This window comes from Myripristis murdjan, chromosome 10 (genome assembly GCF_902150065.1).
Source record: "Myripristis murdjan chromosome 10, fMyrMur1.1, whole genome shotgun sequence".
In the NCBI taxonomy this organism is placed as follows: Eukaryota; Metazoa; Chordata; class Actinopteri; order Holocentriformes; family Holocentridae; genus Myripristis; species Myripristis murdjan.
Window position 1 is genome coordinate 7,287,304 of NC_043989.1, and position 25,074 is coordinate 7,312,377.

A 25,074-nucleotide genomic window follows, 5' to 3' on the forward strand; every position below is an offset into this window, starting at 1 on the left:
TGATAACACACACCTCTCACCAGCTGGAGATTTAAACCATGGAAACAAAGGGGAATTCTATTACATAGCCAACCTACTTGGAATAACCTCTTCTAAAAATGGCTCCAGTGGCCTCAGTGCCGCACCCGACTAAACCCTGAGAGACATCCAGTTTTGGGAAGCCCTCCACAGCACTTCAGAAGAGGTGGGGAGGGGAGGGGGGTCACTGACTGAACCCCATGCCCTCCCCCAGAAGGTTCCTGGTGGCATCCACCTCGCTGCCCCTGGCGCTGGGCTGGGGCTGGAACCTGAGCCTGTACGTGGGGATGCTCCTGGCTCTCCTGCTGCTCATGCTGCTCCTGCTCTGGGTGCTCCTCAAGCAGCTCAGGAACTCAGTGGGGAACACCACCCTGCATCCGGCTCGCTCTTTCAGGCAGCCATATCTGGCTCAGAAATGCCATTTTCCGCTGTGAGGATGGACAACTCTGCCAAAAAGAGACTGGGACTGAGACTTTGTGGCTTTGTTTGGAAAAAATGCTTGAATGTGCCTTGCAGGTTTATGTAAGAAATGGTGATCTACATAATTTTGTGGTCATGATTTGATTTATTTGGTATGGGCTCCGGTGCACACAAGAATTAATAAAACAAATGTTCATGTTCTTATTTGGAGTACCACTGTCTATTCTATTGACAGCCTTGCCTCTTGTTAAAATATCTTTCTTAGTTATGCATGTCAAAGAGAGTCTTATCTACCACTCTTTGATTAAATGCTTGTTCTTATGCAACAGCTACAGCACTGTGCATTTTAATTTCATCTGTCAGCTTAATTTCCACAGCCAAACATCTAAATTGTAGGGTAAAAGCAAAAGCCAAGAGCAAATCTGCGTCTTGTGTCGGACTGATTAATGCAACACATTCAGGAAGGCAATTAGCACTACTCTCATCTCATTGGTGTCTTGGCAGAGGGGGGGTGGGGGGGAGTATTGAGGAAGTGCCGCCAATGAAAAATACGAAAGGAGCTGTGCCATTTGTTTTCTTAAGTCCTGTGTCCATGTCAAGACATAAAGCGAATGAGACCCTTGAGGCAACAGGCAAAAATTAAACAAGTCGAGCAGGCTGGCATGTACACAACCCTGAGAAAAGATCCAGCCTTTACATCCTTTTTAATATATTCTGATTATTTATACAAATTGTCATGCACATGTGTATACATTTAAGTTCACAGTATGCAGTCAGAATAACTTGATAGTTTCTGAATTCACTTTCCCCCTCCAGTCATCAGTGGGAGGTGGCCAGGCTGGCTTTTATTGAACAGTCTGAGAGAAATCAATAGCTCCCTAGCCCCAAGGGGAGCATGTTAATTACACCTCAACAGTTGATTTTCTTATTCAGCCTCACAACAGCAAAACACCCGCAGCTCAGGGTGATGCCATGCGATGCCACAGTGGTGGTAATATTACTGATGGGCTTTAACAGCAGCTTCCCACTGGGAGAGAGACCATTTAATCAAAACTTGGAAATTAACTTAACTCGCTGCTGTAGTCTCATTTTTGTTTCATGAAATGCATTTAAACAACAAGTCATGCGGCAGCTTCTGCTTTCAAGAGCTGTTTTGCCAGTCATTGCAGTCATTAAACTTGTTTTTTTATTTTTTGACACTTGCTGCCTCAGATTCCACTCTTATTCTGCCTGTCATTTCTTTCCTCAACAGGTCTGCACTGAGGTTTTTTTTTTTCAAGCTGCATAATGGTGCAGCTGTCTGCTCAGTGAAGACAGACCTATAAATTAATATGATCTAAGGACATGGATATAGATCCCAGGACTCTGCATGCTATAGACAGCATCATTTTTCACCTCTGTTGTTTACAATGAAAGCTGTGGCACCGTCTGACGCCGCGAGACCCCTGCAGCCCGCCCTGAGAGAACGTTAAGATGACAAATGTCCTCTGCCACCACTTGGCCATCTGCAGGGCTTAATAAAACTTTAAGCTGGCCTTTCACAGAAACCTCACCATCACCTCCACCCTCCTCAAGACAGTGCAGTGATTTCTTTCAATGCAGCACATAAAAGTGCAGGGAAAAAAAAAAAAAAAAAAAAAAAAAAATATATATATATATATATATAAATTATTTTCACAGCATTTTCACAGCATTGTAAGAAAGAGATTCTATTGAGGACCTGAACACATTGGTGGGATATAATGAAAGATGTGGATAAAGCATATCCCGGAGAAAAAGCTACAAAAATATGGAGCTCATATCCACCAGGACCAGCTCTCTGGCTTCTGGCTGCATTTTAGCGTCTTCACAGGGAGATTTTGGTGGAGAGGAGATGAAAACGCTCGGTTGGATGTGCTTTAAAAAAAAAAAGAAAAGACTTAAGCATGTCTGTAAAAAAAAAGAAAAGGCAGTAAAATCCAATGGACTATTCCCACAACATCCCTTTTGAATTTGCGTTAGAAACAGCCATACAGCAAAGTGATGCACCACACAAATATTAGGAATTGGATAAACATTTATCATTTAATGTGTTCCCCCTCTGATAAAACAAAACAGAACAAGGATGTCAAATGGATGTCACTTGGAGGAAAGGCAATTTAACTGTTGAGTGTGCTTTAAATCATCGCTTGTGTGTTGAAGTAATGCTGTTTTTATAATCATGTCCTCTAGGTCACGTTTGTGCGGTCTGTGTGACGTCAGTGCAAAATTCCCAACGTGGGAATGAGATCAATTGAATGAATGCTGTGGCTTCTTGCTGTCATATCCCACCGGTAAAATTAAGTCAAGCACATTATTTCAGCAGTCTCATAAAGCTGCTCTAAATGCTATGATGTGATTTTAGAAGCTCTCAGAGGGAAATGGAAATTGATCTCCATTTGATCTCACCCAGCCCCCGTGGAGAGGAAGATACAAACACAGCTGACCAGCGGTGTCTGGAGATGCTTTTTTTTTTTTTTTTTTTTTTTTTTTTTTTTTTATTGATGATGGGAGTTTACTGTCTGTCAGTCAGCGCCTGAAGAGTGAGCTGTCCACAACTTGGTATATAGTTGCTGTCCCATGACGCACTGATCATGAATGGAAATGGCACATTGATTAAGTTTGGAAGCTGAGACTCGCCAGCGGTCAACAGCAGGGGCGTTTCTGGGATTTGAAAACTCTTTATTCTCACCAATATTGTCATCAGCTTCCTCTACACCCCTAGGACCAGGCCAGAGACAGCAGACTCCATAATGTTCCTAACCAATCCTCCATCTAAGAAAAAAATAAAGTGAGGTGAGAGAATGATGCTTGAGACAATAATGAGCCAGAGTGATGCATACACAGCCTCCGAGGGTCAGGAAACACTTGAAGCCTAATATTTCAACTGGTACTGAAATACTAACAAATCAAATTACAAGAATGAAGGAAATGTTCATTTAAAATCTACTAAAGTGTTTGGAAAAGCAGAAATGAGAAAATGCAAGAGTAATTACGTCTAGCCTATTTAGGTGTACTCTGCTTTTAGTCATGGTGAAACATTGTTTTGCACAATAATATTCACTGATTTATCTATTGGTACTGGAAATGTAGCTCATCTGAAATTTACTAGCAGATTCCAAGGTGTGGTATACGTTGACAGTGAGTTGTGTTTTCAACCTGAACACTGACATCCCTCTAAAAACTGTCTGGAGAAGTGTCCACACCCTCACTACACAGAAATATCCAATCCAATCCACTTTATTTATATAGCACAATTTTAACAAACACAAGGTTTTCCAAAGTGCTGCACAACAAGATAAAACACAACAAGATAACACAATAGAAGCAGAATAAAAAGGTAAAATACACAATAGGATAACACGATAAAATAAGATAAAATAAAATAAAATAAAATAAAATAATTTAAATAGAATAAAATAAAATATTACTTAAATAGAATAAAATAAAATAATTTAAAATGCACTTTTAATATACATTTAATTTGACCTAAGCTACTTTAAAGTCTACCTTAAGTTCAGTTTGCATTTCATAAATTTTGCATTTACTGTTTTTATTGGGAAACTGTTTGAAGTCGGGTAGGGGAGACTGGGGTAAGTTGAGCCAAAGGGTAAGTTGAGCCACCCCCTGTTGCTAGGAAACGGTAAAAAATATTGATCATGTGACCAAATATTTAGGAGGAAGGCATCATTTCATGGAGTCTGTGAAGGTAAGAACCACATGGGTAAAGTGGTTAGACATTTATTTCTGAAAAAACATTTTTTACTCTTGAAAGTAAATTTAGTCTATCATAAGTTTCATGAGAATTGTGTTAAGACCAAAATAGATCATTTTAAATTGTGCTGATTAATTAAACTGATTTATGCATCAGTTGTGGTATCTATGAGCTACAACATGAGGTCATAAACCTAGCATAAAAGTGCACCATTTTAGTTGTGGGGACTAAAAAAGTCAAAATGGTAGCTCTGGGGTAAGTTGAGCCATTTGGCCAGGGGTAAGTTGAGCCACCAGCTTGACCCCTTAAGCCTTTACGAGGGTTAAATATTAAATCTCTAAAACTCCCCAAACCTCACAGAGTTGGTGGTACAGCAAGGAGGTCTGAGCAATTTGTGTTCCCCTGCAACCTCGACAGGTGGAATATTGAGTGAAAGCCAGGGGCGTGTTACATTCAATTTGTTCATAACTGACCTTACTGTCATCAAGGACACCAAGAAACTAGTGTTCTAGTGTTTTCTTTCCAGAAACACAGCTGTTCATGTTCTCTTCCCAAGCGCACTTTAAGGCATGTTAAAACAGCTGTTTATTGTACCTGTTGAATTGTGTTTAATACATAAAAATACACATGAATGTGAAGAAGTGACTGTTATTTAGGGAGGGAGAAGGTGAGGGAGGGGTAGGATGGAGGTGGGGAGGAAGGTGGGGGGTGAGTAGGGATACGGCTCAACTTACCCCACTCATATGCTCAACTTACCCCATACACGGGGTAAGTTGTGCCACGAGACCACTTTTTTTTGGACATGGTATATGATGGAAACAGTTATGTTTACACTCATTGTGTTTGTTTGAAGAGATGCACAACATCCTGAAATATATGCAGATATATTAGTTAGCGACAAAACTATGATTGCCTTGATGTAATGATCCTAATTATGAAAAATGGCTCATCTTACCCCAGTCTCCCCTATGGCTTTGATGTATACAGACTCATCAAAATCTCTAAACACAACTGCACTAACATTTATTGAATGATCCTACTATAATTTTGAATTCCAGATAAAGTAGGTGGAAAATTTACAGTCTACATCAATCATCCAGGGAAAAAAAATGGAAAGACTTGTGCAAAGGATATACCTGTGCCTCCTCCCTCACGGCTCCTTCAGCAAACCTCCTCTCTCCTCGCTCCTCTCCTCTCCTCTCCTCTCCTCTCCTCTCCAGATGTATTTTAGGATTAAGACATCCTTCAAGATGGCATTCTGAGATCGATTTCTGGGTCACAGGCAACAGGATGGAGGAGAGAGGAGACGAGGAGGCATAAAATAGAGAAATTTAAAAAGCCCCGGGTCACTTTGCTGGTTCCCAACTGGAACCAGTGACCGCTCACTGTGTCTGATTGTGATTTACTTGAATCTGCCTCCGTTAGCAACTCACCCAACGGTGTGATGCAGTTTCAGTCATCCTTATATTGCACATGAAAAGCAACAAAATGTTTGCCTGGCTGAGATTTTTTTCAAACAGATATCTCAGGTGGTACATTGCCCCTCATTTTGCATAGACATGATGTCAGTGGACCCAAAGATCATTCATTTATGTGTAAGAAAGCCCCATTTAGTTTGACATGTTTGTTATGTGCTGCTGGTGTCCTTGCTTGTTTGTGGTTAAAGGAAATGGGCTCCACGTCAACACTGAAAGCCACGGGATGAAATGTCGAGCGTAACGTAAAGGGACACCACATGATCTTCTCACAGCTGCTTACTTTAATTAAGAATTGCTGGGAGGAGGACAGGAGTGATGTTATGTGAGATGCATGTCGGCGCCTCGCTCTGCTGATCCCTCTGCTGCTATCAAACACCCCTGTCTTTCTGTCTCCTCTCTGCCAGCGTGCCTCTTGCCAAATTTAGCTCAAACAAAATAAGCTTTTTCAGAGCTGGAGGACGTGAGACTCTCACTGGGAGACATAAAGGGTGAGGGGGAGCACCAGCTAATTAAAAGTTACACGTTAAATGAAGTTTCATTGCAGAATGAGTCATGTGGCATTTGAGGAAATGACACCCACTCCTACAAACTGATACGGTTTTGTTTTGACGTGCATGTCATCTGTGTTTGAATAGGCCTGTGCACTGCAGAATTCAAAATGCAAATGAATCGAAAGCAATTAAATTGTTAATGTGAACATCAAAACCTTGTTTAAAGCCAGATCAAAGGTTGGGTATGTTCTTTAGCTTGCATATCAGGTCATCTGATACGTTTTATAAGGTGTTTCTTCTTCTCATCTGTATAATTTGATTTTTTTTTCTTGTTTCTCTTCCCCTCAGTTTTTAAGGGAGAGCTGTGATGAAAATATCAGGGACGGATGCAACATGGAACTTTTTGTTTTGTTCGCCACCCGCTCAGTATTGCACATGCGCACCTTAATGAGCTCCAGTTAAAAAGTTCAAAAATAATGGCATTATTCCCCAAAGGTTTCTTTATGTCTTAAAATCTTGGCTTCTATAGTTGGCTGTGTTGACTAAAGCTTGTCTTGTTGGCTAAAGCTTGTTTTCTTTTTTGTTATCTTATTCAGCTTAACTTATTTGTGCATAATTGAACACTGAGCCTAAGCCGCAGTGGCCTGGGTTTGAATCCGATCCAGATCCTGCTGCATGTCATCCCCTCTCTCTCTGCCCCGTCTTTCCTGTCTCGCTCCACTGGGACGGTCTAATAAAGCAGAGACGCCCAAACAATAATCTTTATAAAAACTTTTCTGATAAATGTTTTAAACTGAACAATAAAGCTAAGTCTTAAAACATAAGTTTAAACCAAGCTGTGTAAACCTCACAACACTGACTGACATTTTTGAGAACTTCTTCAGGGTAACTTGAAGTAAGATTGTAATGATTTGATTTTTACGCACAACCACCAAAACAAATCACAAGTCTGTAGATCACAAACAACAAGCCGCCCTGTCGTGGTCGGCTGGTCTCAGGCCTGGCAGACCAGTGGACATTGATCTGATTGGCAGACAACAACCAGCAGGCTCTTCAAACAAGAAAAACAAAATCTAAGCGTGTGCTGCCAAAGAATGGAGCCCGTTTAGAGGCAGAGATGCTCCTGCCCTTGATGCTGTTGCACTCAGATTTGTCCCGGCAGCTTTGCTGACCCATGTTGTCTGGAAATCTGGAAAACTGCCATAAAAAGGCATTCCTGCACGACAAAAAGATGCAAAGCAACATAATGAATGTTATAATCTACATATAAGCTTTTTACTAAAAATACTATATCCAGATGTAACCCTTTGTTATCGCCAACATTGTGATTAGTAGCAGGTAATTACATAACTGATTACATATAACTAGTGACTCCCCAACACTGCTGGTAGAGGATAGACATGTGTATGTTGGTCAAAAATATGGTTACTCTAACAAAATGCATCTCAAATAGGCAAATTCAAAGAAGTTATCCTTTCATCCCTGCCCTCCCGATCATTTGTGCCAGCAAATTAAGTTAATTAAACCTAATCTAACCTGGTAATTTACAAACTTCTTTGGAACTGCTTTCATCCATAACTGGAACTTCACCTATGTGGCAACATTTTTTGGAGAGGATTAGGATCTAGGATTAGGAAAAAAAAAAAAAAAAAAAAACAGTAATGGATACCTGACCTTCTTGGATGGCCTGGAACACGAGCAATTAGAAAACTGATTAATTTCTGTTCTGTTTAGAGACAGGAGACGCTGTAAAAAGAGACAAGTCATGATCTCCCACCTGACTGACAGTGAGTGAAAGACAACACTGCATGTAGATGAGGAAGTGCTCCTTTTTGTTTTCCCCGGAGGCCACACCACGGCCTCTTCACAGGAGCCGGCGGCAGTTTTTAAGAGTCCAAGTGCAGAGTTTCAACCGGAGCCACACGGCACGTCTGAGGGCAGGAGTCTTCACCTGTTGGTAAGACAGAGACTGTTTACCACTTACAGAGATATTACTATTATTACTATTATTACTCAGTATTGGTAAAGCAGAGCTGATATGGTAGCAAGTCATTTTTTACCTCATATTCAGTCTTAAAATCTTGTTTTGCTTAAAACAAGTGGAAAAATCTTCCAGTGGGATGAAATAATCCCACTTGTTTCCAATGCAGTTTCTCTTAAATTTATGGAAATTTATGGAAACAAGTATAAGCATTTAGAAACCAGGCAAAGTAAGTCAGATCCCTCCACTAGTATCATGAAAATGACTCTTGATTCCAGAAAAATCTGGAGACAAATTGATACATTTTGGAAACAAGTGGGATTATCTCATCTCACTTTTCTCACTGGTGAGAAAAACATGTTTTTTCACACTGAATATGAGACTAAATGACCTGTTAACATGGGGAGATTTTTCAGTGTAGTGAATAGACTGACATAACGTTTTTAGACATAAACGCCTCTTCACGTAATCTCTCGTCTTTCCCTGTGATTAGGATTATTTCGTCTTTTCCACCTTCTCTCAGCTTGGGTCTGATTTCTTCCATCAGCATCAGCCATGGTGAGTACTCCCTTTTGTTTTATTAATTTTGCCATCACTGGACTAGTCCTCAAAAATACATCTAATGCAAGAAATGTAAAGAAGACCCTTGCACATTTTAGGAATACCTTAAATTATGAGCTACATGAGAAGCAAATTCCTACAGATCAAAGTGCCTTAGCAACTGACTTTGCATTTTGTGTAATGGACTGTGTCTTGCCTCTGCAAAGGTCAATCCCTTCTCAGGCCAGTTCAGGACCAACACCGCATGGTCAGTCTTAAACAATACCCATCACAAATAGCTGTCACCACAGCCCTGAAATGCATGCACTTCTCAACATATGCCTCCCCACAAATTTAATTGAATCCTCAGTTCACTGTGAAGACTTGCTGTGAGGATGCACTCATTAGTACAACCCTGCAGCAGCCAGCCCTCCTGCAGGGCTAACAAGCATTGGCACGACAAAAGAAGGAACAGCTTCATTTGATATCCTCGACTTGAGTTTATGCTCCCTCTCTCTGCAGGAATTTAGTTTGAAAAGCTTGATAAGCTGTTGATTTAAGACGCAAGGTGAAGGGAAGTCCACACTTTTGTGACAACAGTGGTCTAATTTGTACTATATTGTATTACCGTTCACATGGAAACTGCAGTTGTGTGGTTGTCTAGTGTATCCCCACACGGATACAGTTTCAGTGGGGGAGACCTGACACTTGAACACATCAGATAGAGACCAATGCTCTCTGATGGCACCTTAGCTCCCAATAATAAAGCACAGGCACACTTGCTGCTGCATGAAAAACTGATATAGTCAGACACAGTGATTCTTTATGGCTGGTGAAATTAACAATGACTAACAGCTGATTTAGCAAGAATAACTTAGCCAATGACATTTCCCCACTCTGCTCAAACACCCACTTTGCATTTGTTGGTCACTCCCTCCTCAAAAGAGTGCAGAACTCTTCCACAATTTTGCTGAAATTACTGATGTTCAATGAAAAAACAAAGACTTTTTCTCCAATCAGGAATCCACATTTTGCTATTGCCATGAAAACCCTGTGCCTTCAAAATGTAAGGTTTTCAGAATGTAAGGAAAACACGTTCAGTTTTAAGGCGACTGCACTGCACTTTTGATGTTATCCAAAGGGTTGAGAAGCAATCCAAAAGTCTAAGTTTAAAGACGACTAATAATCTCTCAATCAAAATTAGAATGTGCAAAAATCCAAAACTGGAGCTGTGAGGCTTTCACATGACCGCTGCAATTTGTCAGTAGGAGTGACAGTCACATTCTGGCATTAAATAGTTGTCATAAATACATCTGCAAAAGACACACAAATTGTTTCAGGAAATATGGAAAGTGGAACATCCGCATTCTAGTAATGATTTCCAATGATTTTGAAATATTTCTGATGCTGAGATTGTGAATGATTGATTTTACCGCAGGAAAAAGGTGCATGTTATCTTAACAGAGATCATGGCCTTCATCATAAACTCAATAATATGACAATGCCGTGCATGCAGACAAGATCAAGGCTGTGTCAGCGCCATGAGACTGACGCCTCAAGGTAAACGCTCCCAATATTCGGGGTCGCGCTGTTCTTTTTGAGTAAATCATCACACACAGGAGCTATTGAGACACACACAAAACAGATGACCAACAACAGGAATTATGAACAGACACCTACGCTGAGGGGAGGGGCAGACAATATTCCTGCACATCTCCCACCTGCGCAGAGCTCCCAGAGAGGCAGACGCAGAAGCAGATGTTTTATTGCTTTTTCCACAAATGACATTTGCCCTTGAGAACAATCCAAGTGAGCAAAGACATACTTTTTTTTTTTTTTTTTTATTCTCCTGCACACAAAACAACACCCAGATTTAGTTTACTCTTCCTTGCAGTACAGTCGAGGTGAGGAATGTTTATATTGAGACTGCAAGTAGCGGCTATTTTGCACTCATACTCAATATCTTTAAATATGACCATGTTTATTCCCAAAAATGAGCCATATTCCCCCAGAGTTTTCTCCTTGTAAGGGTGGAAAAGGCTCTGAACCCGCTTTTAGACACTAAAACGCTCTATTGAAACCATTAGGAAATTCTTTTTAGGTGGGTTAGCACCTCTTTATGTTTAGCTGCCCCACCTCACCTGTTCAGCTGTACATGATTCTCACGTACTGCCTTTAATAAAGAATTAATTCACAAAAACTCAGTGAAAAACACTGAAAATATGTGCAAAGTAAATATCATCCATGCAGTTGCAGGTTTTACAAGCTGTTTTTATGCAGATATGGTCTGGCAGGAAACTGCATCATATCAGAGTTGGAAAACACTGACTGTACAATTTCAAACTTTTAATGAAAGCCAAATATCAATCCAATATATTGGCAAACAATATCAGTTTAGCTCTGCTGATCATAAATGTAATTCTATGAGGAACAATATGGCACATAGTGAAGCAGACAAGTGAAATGGTGAACTGGTCAGGTGTACATGCTTTTAATGAATAAATTAACGGTTATTAAATGTTTATCTGATGGTTGGTCTTTTCCTGTAGGCTTACAGAGGCAGCGTCAAACCTTTTGTCAACTTCAACGCCAAGCACGATGCCGAGGTTCTCCACAGAGCCATGAAAGGAATTGGTCAGTGTTTTCCAGACGAGCACACACACACACACACACACACACACACACACACACCATGCCGCGGTTCACTTTAATACGTCATGTACAGCATATTGCTGCTGTGGCATTGTATTTCTGGAGACAAACAGCTCTCCCAAGACTTGAATCTGTACACCCTGGAAGGCCTTTCAGCTTTTTATTACTTTGTGAGGACGGTGAAGGCTGTGGGACACCGCAAGTTCCTTTTGAGCCTCCTGGACGTGCCATGGGCTTAATTCAATAAAGCATCTATGACAGCGTGTCCAATATGATATCTCCAGTCATAGGCCTGCATTCACACACACACACACACACGCACACACTTTCTTTGTTCGACATCCAAGCCAGGTTTCTCCATAGTGATTACTACTTTTTCTATACAAATAAATAACCGTGGCTGAACAGACAAAGGAAAGAGTGCCACCTACAGAAACTAAAACTTCATTAAGGAAAAAGACATCACCGTCCTGCCACTTTTATTTGACTAGCATGTGATCTCTAGGAAAACCGTGTGCAGAAACACCACAGCAATTATCACTTAGCAGCAAAGATGTTGACAAAATTGTATGTCTTATTGCTTCAAACTCAGAGTGACATTTTGCAAACATCTTGCTCCCATAATTAGATCTATTTCAAGTTTACATGGGATATTGGTGCAGGATATTGCATGGGGAGGGATTATTCAAAAGTGGCATTTATTCCTACTGGTTATCCTGGAACTGGAACTAAATAATATTAGATAAATTTAAATTATATCATATTACCGGATGAGGTGGAAAAAATGTGTAATCCACCTCATCGTGTCCCGACAATGCTGTTTTGTTATTATAATTCTCTGGCTTTAGTAATATCTATTACCAGTGAACTGTGAGGGTTAACTGAAGTCAATGAAAAGCTACTGTACGTTTTCACAAACAGGTGTAAGAAAGACTGATTGTCTTACGTGTAATCTTAACTGGAAACACAACATTTCATTTCATTTGCTCTTAAGTGGTTTGATCCTTTGAGCCTCATTTTCCCGTCTCAGGTGCCAATATCCATTACAGAGACAGAAAACGGAAAACTGTACATCAGAACGTCCGTCCTCCTGTGGTCATTGGGGTAAAATCAGTCGTCACACAGTATGGTGATGCAAAATACACTCCTACTGGCAGAGGATTAAGTCGTCCCAGCACCTTGTCCCCCCACGTTCCCGTTTCTCCCTGCCAGTTTTCCTAATCTTCTACAGAAAATATTCATTAGTGAGTGGACTATATCAATCATGGAAGCAAAAGACAAAAGTGCTGATCAGCTCAGGATGTCTACGGTCAGGGCTCTCGTCAGAGTTCACCACCTATTGGATGTGGGGCTTGCTCTGGGCTTTATGGGATAATTGCATTGAAACGACTCTGCAATTTGATCCTCCGAGGAAACGTCACACATTGTCTTCGGCTTGTTTGTCTATCTCAGCTGTTTTCCCTGAGGTCCTGGTGACTTTCAGGAGCTATTGATTGATAGATTGTCTTCATCTCCCCTCCTTTCACATGCCGATCTTCTGCTCATTTAGGTGAATATTGCGTGCTGTCAATCAGTTATCGTTGTGTTGATGAGTAGGATATACATTTCACTGGATGGTAGATGTAAACAAAATAATATTGACTTAGCCCTTACAAGTTTGAATTGAAAATAACTTGAAAAGGCCCTTTTATTCTTCACCCACATTCCAACAGATGTTCGCTGGCACCTTGAATGTCATTATGCTGCATCACCTGAAGTTCACAATCTTATTTTCTGGATAATAACACTTATTTGGATTCTGGGCCAGGCACGGATGAAGATGCCATCCTCATGCTTCTGACCTCACGCAGCAACGATCAACGGCAGCAAATTAAGGCGGCTTACAAGAAGAGCTACGGAAAGGTAAGCCAAGCCGCGGGGGATGAAACAGAGAAGCGATGACAAGAAACAGCCAGACTAATGGATGGTTACAGGTCGTGTCAGCCGGCGTGTCGTCTTCACTCATCGACGGTACCTGCATGACACCTGGCCTGGTTTCACCGGGGGCAGAGCCGTCTGCTGTTGTAGATGGGTGTGTTTACTCCAGCTTTTTTCTTCCTAATGTCCCTTTTATTGTGTCTTTTGTCATATAACCACCCCTCCACCCCCACCCCTACCACAAACACACACACACACACACACACACACAAAAATCAGTGGGTCACACACAGGTAAGGCTTTCAAGTTGTTCATTCAACTTTTTTTTTGTTTGTATTGTTTTATTGATTTATTAATATTATTATATTTTTTAGGAATAACGTATATTCAAAAGGTTTGGAAACTCATTTTATTATTTTTCAGTGTGAACTTGATTTTGATGCACTAGACAAAGAAAGGATGAGTGGAGTGATTTCTCCTTTTTTTTTTTTTTTTTTTTTTTACTGTATGCAAGGCCAGGAATGATCATAATGAATTAATCGATTAATTAATTATTTAACTCAATAATTAATCAGCAGTTACTATTATATATTACTATTAAGTATGCTCAAGTGGGTTTAATTGTAAAGGGCTTCCTCTTTCTTGTTATATTTCTCATTTTTCTGTGCACTGATGTTCACCGACACTTCAGACAAACCTGTTTGTTGAAAGCACTTTATATGCTAATTGGACTTGACTACTCGACTTTACTATTAATAGATCTGGAAAATAAATGGGAATGAGGGGGTCGACTTTGAAAAGTGATGCTGAAGTGAAATGAGAATCGGCAGAATTTTTGTAAATTGGCTCGATAAGACTTCACGGGGGAATTTTCCCTGAGAGATCATCTGCCACACAGAAGACTGCTGGACTTCTCTATATATTGAACTGCATCAGCCTCGCACCTGCAGTAGATTATAGGATCCTGTGGGCTGTTTTGGACACACAAACACACGCCCATATGCTATTATTCACTCTTTCCTCTAATTCCATTCAGGTCATGCTTCCAGAAAAGCCCAAATCCATGATGGATTGTGTATAGAAATCAATTTTAGATTCGGCTTTCTGTGAGTGATGTGCCTTGGTGTGTCATAATTGGTAGTTTAGGGGAATAATGCGCAGTAAATATAGATGTCAGGCCTATGAAGAATTTTCTGTACCCTTGTGTTTTCATTAGCTGTCAAGCTTTTCTCTAAAGGTTTAAAAGTGAAATTTTGTCCATATCACGTTAAATTGAGAACAGTGAATTTATTTTTCAAGGTTTTGTATTCATCTTTGAGCGGAACCCCAAGACTTTTTTAGAACTTGTCTGAATAAAAAACCAAGTAAGCTCAAGTATTAAATTTAATTCAATTTTCCGATTTATGAAGGTGAGGGTGTAATGCAGGCAAAAGCATAATTCTTTTCCTTATTATCCATCTATCATCACTTGTTGATATGTTTCATCTATGAACTTTACAGTGCTGTAATGCTGCTAAATGAAGTGCCATGCACATCCAGTTATTAATATTGATGCTCTAATCACTGGTAGCCGTCCTCTGCTCGCAGGAGTTGGTCAGTGCGCTGAAGTCGGAGCTGGGCGGGCTGTTTGAGGATCTGATCGTGGCCTTGATGACCCCGCCTGTGTCCTACGATGCTGCCCAGCTGCGCAAAGCTCTGAAGGTAGATTATGAACATTTCCTCAACTGCTCCACTTGTCACGAGGTCTATTAGTCTCAAATAACAATCAGGTGGAAATGTACGGAAGCCCTAAAGGGCCATACATACATATATTTTATTTCCTCCGTTTTCTCGTGATAACGAGATAATTCCTCCGTTTTCTCGTGATAACGAGATATTTTTCTTCCGTTTTCTCGTGATAACGAGATAATTTTCCTCCGTTTTCTCGTGATAACGAGATGATTAAATCGAGATCTCGAGAAAACAAAGCGATTGTCTAGTTTATTAAATCATTGCAGGATCAGTCAGTGTAGCAATGTCAGAGGAGCAGGAGAATATCGATCACCGCATCACTTATCTGTTCAATCAAGGCCTGACACAGGCTGAAATAGCTTTATGCTTTATGTCAGGGGTCACCAATCATGTGCCATGGAGGGCCGAGAGGCTGCAGGTTTTCAATCCAACCAAGACCTCCACCAGGTGATTTCACTGATCACCTCACCTTGTATCAGAAAGGAGGAGCTAATCAGTGAAATCACCTGGTGGAGGTCTTGGTTGGAATGAAAACCTGCAGCCTCTCGGCCCTCCATGGCACATGATTGGTGACCCCTGCTTTATGTGTCCAAGGAGACGTCAGTCAGCATGACATGTCACGTATGATGGAAATCTCAGGCCTATCACGTTTCATTCATTCATTCAAAACGGAGGGAAAATATCTCGTTATCACGAGAAAACGGAGGAAAATTATCTCGTTATCACGAGAAAACGGAGGAATTATCTCGTTATCACGAGAAAACGGAGGAAAAAAAATATATGTATGTATGGCCCTTTAGGGCTTCCGTAGAAATGTCCTCAAACAGGACAGCATTAGTAAAGGACCACAGGACACATGCACATCCACATTATGAGGCTCCACAGCCAAAGTTATGAACAGATGTCGCACATGTTCTGTGTCCCTGCACACATGCATGTGTAGCGGACTGAGAATGTGTATTTCAGTGGTTTTCTTCCTTTGCATCTCCTATTATTATTGTTCACTGTTTTCTCATAGTCAGCTTTTAACACTTTTAGCTTCATGTGGAAACTGCTTATGTGTCATTTTAAGCCCAGGAGCCCACATATTTTCAGATAAAAATAGGCCTACAAATACAAGGCTCATTTTGCTCTAATGCTTTTTCACTGGCACTGCTAAATGTTTGTCGATTGATAATTGCACCAAATGCGAACTTGAGTGGATTAAGCACGAATATGTGCAGCACAAACCATATTTACCTCCCATGTGAACAGGGCCATTGAGGCTTGAGAAGGGCCACTGGCTTGTTTGAGAGGTGTGAGCTCAGTTAACCTGCAGGATTGTTTTTTTTTTTTTTTTTTTTTTTTTTTTTTTTTATGGTTTTTCCTGGTTAGTTAACTCCTTTACTATGTTTACAGCTATGTTTCCATCCAAATTTTGCCCATGTTTTAGGAACAATTCCAAAAATGCAAAATGCAGAAAATGTGAATGCTTTATTATTTATTATTGTGCATGAGTGTGTCATTTCCACCACTCCCCCTTTACTGTCTTTGGACAGTTGGGACAAATGAGACTGCTTTCCGTGACATGTTTCTGTTTTGAATCATATCCAGTCTTTAGCTTGAATGCATCCTATAACACCTGGGAGGAAAATAATGGCCAACACACCATTAGCCCGTGTGCTGTATACTGTTTCTCTTCATATCTATCTCTTGCGCTGGACATTAGTCAAGAGAATGAGCTGCTCCATCAGAGTGCAGGCACAGCATGTGGACACACAACGTGGCTTCTAAATAGGCAGTGAAGCTTAGATTTAATGCTTAATTTATTTGGTTTTGTCAGACATTTCCTCACTTTTTGAGTGGCAAGAGACTTTGCTCTAATGTTTAAAATTTCAATCAAGGTCCATCAACTTTTCAGCAAGTTGCCTGAGGAAAGTGCCATTAACAAATCCCAGATCTTTGCATAACACACAAATGAAACTAATTTTTATCTCTCATTATGCGTTAATTGTTTTATTACCCATGTGAAAAAAATGTTCAGCTGCAGTGAAGGCAAAGAACTCATAACTTGGCCTCTACATTAATATGACTCCTGCTCAGGTTTGTCTGGTATGTCAGACATGTTTGTGCTATAATGGTTAATTACACTGAGGCATGAGAGACTGCACCTTAATACTGATTCTTTGCAGCGCTCTCTACATTAGTTTAATCATTTGTTGATGACATAATTCATAAATGTGCTGTGTCTCTTTGCTATTTGTTTTCTTTTTCTTCACTCGCCACTTTTAGCTTTCCTAGTCTGCACTCTTAAAAAGTGCATGTCACATTTTAAACTTTTATGTGTCTAGTTTGGCATAGGTTACATCTGTATGTGAGCATCAGTACATTTCGTGCTGCTATTAACACACAGTGCAGGACAAATGCATATTGTCCCAAACTAGAATATGCACTGAAAATGACATTTGTTAAAATCTCTGTAGAGGTCACCCACCTGATGTGTTTGCTTCCCCAGGGCGCTGGGACCGACGACCAGGTGCTGATCGAGATCCTGGCCTCCAGGACCAGTGAGCAGCTCAAGGAGATCATCAAAGTCTACAAGAAAGGTGAGTTACCCAGCCATGACATAAGACACAGCAAACACACAATCACTCTGCAACTCATTAGCATGCATCGATGATTAGGTCAAGACGATTTCCCTTTTTAAAGCAATAAAGAAAAAAAAAACTTCTTTATGTATATATATATATATATATATATTTATAAACATTTGTAACACGGCAATCAGTTGCTCAGTCATAGTCACCGGCCAGGTAAGCATCTTTATCCTGTAGTCCGTTTGGTTGTAGGAGCAAATTTGCAGGTTGTCAGAAACAAATAAAAAATGTAATAATCAATTATATGTATATTAGACAAACACTTATTTATAAAGATAGACTAGAATTATATAGATAGAGATAGAGATAGAGATAGAGCAGAAATATATAGATATAGGCAAAAACATAATTAATCACTTAAGTGTGAAATGATTAAAAACTGTTTTATTATCATTTTTTATTGAAAAATGTATTTGTATGTTACGCTTTTGTTTAATTTTGTTTGCACTCATTTATTTTTTGATTATCTGACGGTTGACTCGTTTATGTATTGGCATATCCATTTATCCATCGATCTGCACCTTTCTGGACCAATTCATTAATTGATTACTGATTTGTTGATGGATTTATCTGTTCATCAGCTGAGTATTGAACCATGTGGTTTTGTTATAGAGGTGGGGAGTATTATGTGGGTGTTTACAGTGACAAAGCTGCTGGTTGTAATGTACAGTATCAGCACCCATTGGCTTTATGTTGCAATACAGAGGAGTTGAGTATATGCTTTATGAGGAGTCCCCTGACCCACTCAAATGGGATTTTTCTACACCTTTCTACCTGAAATCCACCAACTGTAATGGAAAACAGCGTGGGAGCTGCATTTTATAGGTCTGCTGCAGAAAAGCACGACAGTGAAAACAAAGGCACAAAGGGCCAAAGGCAAATAGGTCAGTTTATTTGATCCGGGCAAAAGAGAAGGCCACGCCGTCCGTTAGCTGGCTAATGAAATCTTTGCCATCAGAGATCATTCTGCAAAACAGAGGTCAGCCCACTGGGGTCGATTGCATCCTTTAATGATTGTTGTGAGGAGGAAGGGTAAGCAATCTCCCGCCCCTCTTCTCCTCTTTCTTACAGACTGCGGTGGGAAGCTTGAGAAAGATATCTGCGGTGACACGTCGGGGCATTATAGGGATCTGCTGGTGATGCTCCTCCAGGTACAGACTCATCTTGCTTTTCTTGATAATGAGAAGCTCCAGTGATGCCATTAGAAAGTCATGAGAGGTTTAAGGGCGGATTGGGGAAGGGGAAGAGAAGGAGGAGGAGGAGGAGGGGGAGGTGAAGGGTGTGTGTGGGCTGATGCCCCGCACACTGGGCTTCTCGAATGTGTTTGTTCTACAGACCGAAATGTAATCTTCTAAGAGACTCGGCAGATAATGTAATCTTCACGGGTTGCCAGGTTGAGAGGCTGTCAGCAGCTCTGACGTCACCGGGTTTCCATCCACCCTGACCTATTTTTGCTTTCTCATTTGTCCATCTGTCTGTCTGTTTACTTGTCTACCTGCCTGCCTGTCTGTCTGTCTGTCCCTGACTGATCACTTGTCCGAATGTGAAGGGTAAAAAGAAGGAGGGCGTAGACGAGGGGATGATTGAGAAAGACGCCAAGGTAAGAAGAAATGACATAAACGATGATAGAGCTTGCATAGTTTCTGCTTTAGAAACACAGCATTTCAAATTTCTCAATTTTATGCATGACGGTTCTTGTAAATGTTTCCTGTAGTTTGTTGGTTCCTGCCATAAAGGAGATGCTGCCACTTGTCAGCCTTCAGTTCCCTGTTGTCCGCATTTTTTTTTAATCAAAAAGAATTATTAAAGCCAATAACATCCCTTGATAACATGTAATATGCACGCTGACAACATAAGCTGCAGATAATGTGAAGGTAAGTATGTGCTGGATGCCGAGTACCTTCTTCATGTTGCAATTTCTTTTTTTTTTTTTTGTCCTAAACAACCCAGTAGATTTCTCACATTCTGACCCAATGGCACATGGTGTAAAATGCAGCAACAGAGACTGCCAACCTTTGTGTCAGTGCCCTCACTTGTTTACACTAAATACACGAATTTCTCAGAAATGAAGTGGTAATGATTTATTGAGGGTAAAATTTTACATGCAGCACCTTTCAAAATATATATATATATAAAAAAAGACAAGAACAAAAGCCAGAATACAACAGGGAGATGCCAAGCAGAATTAATTAGATTCCCCCGTCTTCCTTCAAATGTCAACATGTTAAGGATACGACTGTATTATTGGGGAAATTCTCCAACATCCTATAGAGAACCAAAGGCCATGAAAACTACAAGCACATAACAGCGCTCTGTGAAGCGTGGTCAATATGATAAATTGATTTAAGGATATTAAATTCCAGACCATTCTGTGGGGCCATTCCTTGTTATTGATATTGGCTTGTGTATTGGGCACCGACCATGTTTAGTGATCCCACATGCGTCTAACCGCGCGTTACCATGATGCCAGTCCTCTTTGACTGGTGAAATAATCAATAACTACACTTCTGCTGGAGTCCAACAACATGGAGGGACATTCTGTGATCAACTGAAGCAGAAAAAGCAGTGTATGATTAAAAAGAAATAACAAATGAATAAAGATGAATGTTCACTTCTCGATTTGTTGATGAGAATGAAATGTACTGAGGTAGACTTTGTAAGGGCAGACATACTTAGAGGGAAATAATGTATGGGATATGAAGAACAGTACAAAATCCCACATCAGCACTGTTATTTCTCTTCTGGCTAAGCCATGACTGTTCAAGGTTGCTGTGTGTGTGTGCATGTGTGTGTGTGTATGTGTGTGTGTGAATCACTTTAGGACTTGTATGCTGCCGGTGAGGGCAAGTTGGGCACAGATGAAGCAAAATTCGTCACAATTCTTGGCAGCAGGAGCGCCGAGCATCTCAGGGAAGGTGAGACGTGATAAATTGCGCCAGTGCATTTGAATGTCAGGAGGCATTTCTGTATCGGCTGGCCATTTTGGTCCTAAAACCCGGTGAAGTGGAGCGACACTAGCCTCTCTAATCCCCAGCTCTCTCTTTCATGATCTAGACGTACAGTGCTCGATTATTTCACCTCCTCATTTCCTCAAGCCAGACTGTGAGTCATAGGTGAATAAAGCATAAAGTATAAATCAGCAGACAGGGTCAAATGGCTCAATTACTGTTTGATTGAACCTTAGAATGAACAAAATGTGTAATACCGGATGTTTGTCCAGCAGCAAATAGTTATTTTCTCCATCTGGATTCATAGTTAGAGAAACACATCACGCACAAACACATCACAAACATGATACAGACACACTGTCGGCTGCTGTTACTGTCAGGCCACAGTGTTTACACCACCATCAGTCATTTCATCGCCTAATTTCTTCACAAAAGTTATTGAAAGTCAAGTTACCTGCTCTGATGATGCCATATTTACGGAAGTGGGAACTGTCTGGCAGTGAGCTAAAAGGCATAAAATCTCCATTTTCTGTCACTGGGATAACACATTCCCACTTGTTTCTAATGTTAATCAACTTAATCAAGGTCATTTTCTTGGTAGTAGTGGCCTAATCTGCCTTATTTAGCCTTGTTTCAACATATTTATAAGTAATATAGTTTTTATGCTGCTTTGGAAAGTGGGATTTCCTCAGATTTTTTCACTTCCTTTAAGAAAAACAAAAATTTAAGGCTGAAAATGAGACTAAATGAGTTGTCAATATAGAGATTTTTTTTGTTTTTGTTTTGGCAGTGTACACCTTTTTTTGTCATAGTTTGAACGCAGTACAATCAAAATACCAAAACAAAGAAAGCATAAGAAGAATCCAGGTTTTTGATGCCAAATACTGAAATACTGAAGGCTGCCACAAATGCTTTGTTCCAATGCAGACACACAGATGTGCTGAGTGTACTCTTTTTTAATAGTGGAGGTTTGTTTGACTATTAGAAAGAAAAAATCTAAATGTTGTTTTGACTTTTTGGTCTCCGTAGTGTTTGCTGCCTACAAGAAGCTGTCCGGCTCTGATATAGAGGACAGCGTTAAAGGCGAGACCACTGGGAACTTGGAGAGCTTAATGGTGGCTGTTGGTAAGAGCCATGATTTATCTGAATGATACTAGACTCGTCATGAAGCCAGACAAATAAAACACCAACTCTGTGGCCTCAGAGGGGGTTTTTCCTGACACGCGTGTTAGAATGAAATACAACATAAGGTAACACTTGAAAGTAGAAGACGCTGCCGTTATACTGTTTACAACGGACCGATAGATCAACGTGAGGAAAATTTGTGGCTGTGTTTTATCCACAGTGAAGTGTGCCAGGAGTGTCCCGACGTTTTTTGCAGAGGCTCTTTATGGCTCTATGAGGGTAGGTATCAGTGTCCCCCAGTGTCCAGTGTGGGTCCATGCCATTTTGTGTTACAGTACATGTCCATATAAAGAGTCTCAGTCAAAATTGAAATATGTACCATCAGAAAACATGTGCAGTTTTACAGAAAGATTGCTGAGTTCAAAATGAGATTGGGGTTTGCTAGTACCTGTAACTTCAGCAAAGTTTAACACACCGGTCTGCACTCTTTTCTGTAATTTATCTTCTCTGGTGTTCATGGGGAACATAAAGAAATGTCTGAATATTAAGCCTGAGTTGAGACTGTGGTTTAGCTTTTTAATTCATAACCAAAGAATTTCACCTCATCTTGACCAGGTTTGACCCTGCTTCGTGTCGATGCGCTCCACTTTCCAATTTCGGTTTGATGAAAAAAAAAAAAGATTTAATGACTCAATAAAAGACTAAATGGCTTGCTAAGAGGGAGATTTTTTTATATTGTGTCCCCTCAGGCCAGATCTGTATCTCCATGTATAGATCCCCACATCTTCAGTCTGTAGACTCTGACGTGTTTTGTCTTCGCTGCTGCAAGCGGAAAGATAATTTCTGCACCCAAGTAAAAGAAAAGTAAAAAAGACCGCTCACTTACTATTCCAATAATTTCTTGAATGCCTTGACTGGAGGTCTCATTGGGTGTCGAAGCAGAGCTTGTGTTTGGTTTAATAAATTATGAACATGTTTTAAATTTTTTATTATTGTTATTGATTACTTGTTTTGTTTTCCACAAGCAACCAAGCAGAACCAGCAGACTTTTCTGAACATACTTTTTAAAACTTTTCCAAGCCTTAATCAGCCACTCTCAGTACACTAAGTTAGAGCATTTATGCCTGCAGCTCTTTGCCTTCATCAAAAATTTACAATTTACAATCTCATTTTTATTACTTAGCGCGCTGGGACTGATGACGACACCCTGATGAGGATCATGGTGTCCCGGAGCGAGGTGGACATGCTGGACATCAGAGCCTGCTTCAAAAAGTTATATGGCGCCTCCCTTTACACCACTATTCAGGTACTGTAAAAGCTTTCCACTGGCTTATACTGGTTTTTAATTGGATCATCATAACCAACTTACTTGATAATTATGACAAATTATTGTGTTTCATAGTTGGCATATTGGAAAAGTAATGCCAGTTATTGCTATAATCAGTTTTCTTAATGATTCTGAAGATCCCACTGAGTGACTCTGGCGCTTTATGGAATTAACTATAAAGTCATGATGAATTATTCAGGCTTTTCGGGAAAAAGAAAGTATTGTTGCAAGATTTTTAAAGCACAAATTCCCCACAAAATCTTTGCTCAGTCTTTCCTCTGCATCCTGCCTGTAGTGGCCTCTGAATGCACTGAAAAGCCCCGTCTGGGTTTTACTACAGTTATGCTCTTAAAACAATTATGTCAGTGGAGTGATGGAGCGGTCTGTTAGGGAAATAGGAATAGGTGTTTCCTTTAAATGCCCTGTCCAGATTGATTGGGCTGATTCCCCACATTTCACACAAGCCCACTTTAATTTAATCTCTGCAGGCCCACCGTTCTCACAGCACGGAGGTATTGCTATCCTCAATCATCAGACCTCAGCAGATAAGAGAAGCCTTTCATTCCAATATGAGGCACTGACCATTTGGAAAAACTGATGCAATTATCAGGCTATTGTGCCGCTTTGGAGGTTGATCATTAAATATTGATTAAACTGTTGTGAAATACTGAGGAAAGCATTTTAGCCAGTACATAATGCTTCGGAAAGGTTATGTACCGTTAAATCATTCACACCCCGTCACTTAGCTTTCCCTGGTTTAAATCGGATTTTGCTCTCATTCCCACTGGACAGCTCCACTTTCCCTTCGACCTTGTCAAATCACTGTTGACCCAAAACACAGCACCCACTTCCAGAGCAAAGATCAGACTCCTCATTTCCTTGTTGGTGTATTTGTGAAATGATTCAGTAGGTCATAAACTTCACTAACAATTTGAACAACTTTGAATTCAAGTAAGGAGAAAAAAATGGCCAGGTGTATGTCACGTCAGCAGCAACGCATCGTTTAAGGTTAAAAAAAAAAAAAAAAAAAAAAAAAAAGCCATGATCAAATAAAAGAAACAAGAGGCCACTGCCATTAATACTCTGTACATACTCATTGTCTTTCAAGTTTACCTGTTAAAAACTGTGGCTCTTTGGCTCTTTCTGCCTGCAGAGAAGCACAGTCCCCTTGCCAGTGCTCTGGAGCCTCACATGATCGAGAGGGAGGACTATTTAATATTGCAGCCACTCTTATCTACCAGTCTGAAACAGCGTCTAACTTTCTCTTCTTGATCAGAGCACCTTAATAGACTCGGCAACCTGTAACTCACTAAATTCCCACCTCATCCGTTTTTTCACCAGCAGCATCTTCAACACCCCTTTCATAAACTATACAGATGATGCAAAAAAAAAGTGAAGAAATTAAATGCCCCTGGTGAAATAAATGAGAAAGAACTGAGTCACTGCTGACATAAATCTACTGAGGGTGCATAATAAATGCATTAGTTAGTGGGTGTCTGTGCTTGCAGTGACTGTAAGAATAGAGGGCCTCCGTAGGGAAATGTAGTCATTTCCACTCGTGGTGACAGGTGTTTTATTCTACCCAGCGTGGTAAAAAAAAAAAAACAAAAGAAAAAAAAACAGCATGATGCTCAGAATACATGCTCTCCCTGCAAATGCTGAATCATGGCTTGTTCCTCCCTGGAAATAAAGACTGACCCTCTGAATCTTGACTAAGACTGATTCTATTCCTGATGAGGTGTCTTCTCCTTTTTTCCCCCCAGGAGGATACGAAGGGAGACTACTGCAAAGCTTTGCTCTACCTCTGTGGCGGAAATGATTAATGACGGTGGTATTTTATGGCGTGAACAGCAGCACTGTGTTGGTGCTGCAAGACACAGCTGTAAGTGGAGATGAGGTTATTGATCCGGAGGTCTTGATTCTTTCTGACATTGGTTTGCTATTGATTGAATTTATGTGAATAAATCGCGTGTCATTTTGACTTATGGCACTGTCTTAGGGGAGGCAGGAAGAGCAGTTAAAAGTACATTGTCTCAAAGGCTTTGCCCTATTGTTTTTTGTTTAATCTAAAACATAA

The 25,074-nt window shown here is 40.4% G+C and overlaps 1 protein-coding gene across 1 annotated transcript; it reads left to right on the forward strand.

The window, feature by feature from the left end:
* The first annotated feature begins 218 nt into the window (after positions 1-218).
* Positions 219-24,820, forward strand: anxa5a (annexin A5a). Its single transcript, XM_030062680.1, has 12 exons — positions 219-374; positions 11,211-11,295; positions 13,121-13,215; positions 14,818-14,931; positions 17,456-17,546; positions 18,669-18,748; positions 19,147-19,197; positions 20,419-20,512; positions 21,575-21,670; positions 21,891-21,949; positions 22,854-22,976; positions 24,761-24,820. Exons 1-12 carry the CDS (start codon positions 219-221, stop codon positions 24,818-24,820), a joined length of 1,104 nt encoding a protein of 367 aa, XP_029918540.1.
* The last annotated feature ends 254 nt before the right edge of the window (positions 24,821-25,074 follow it).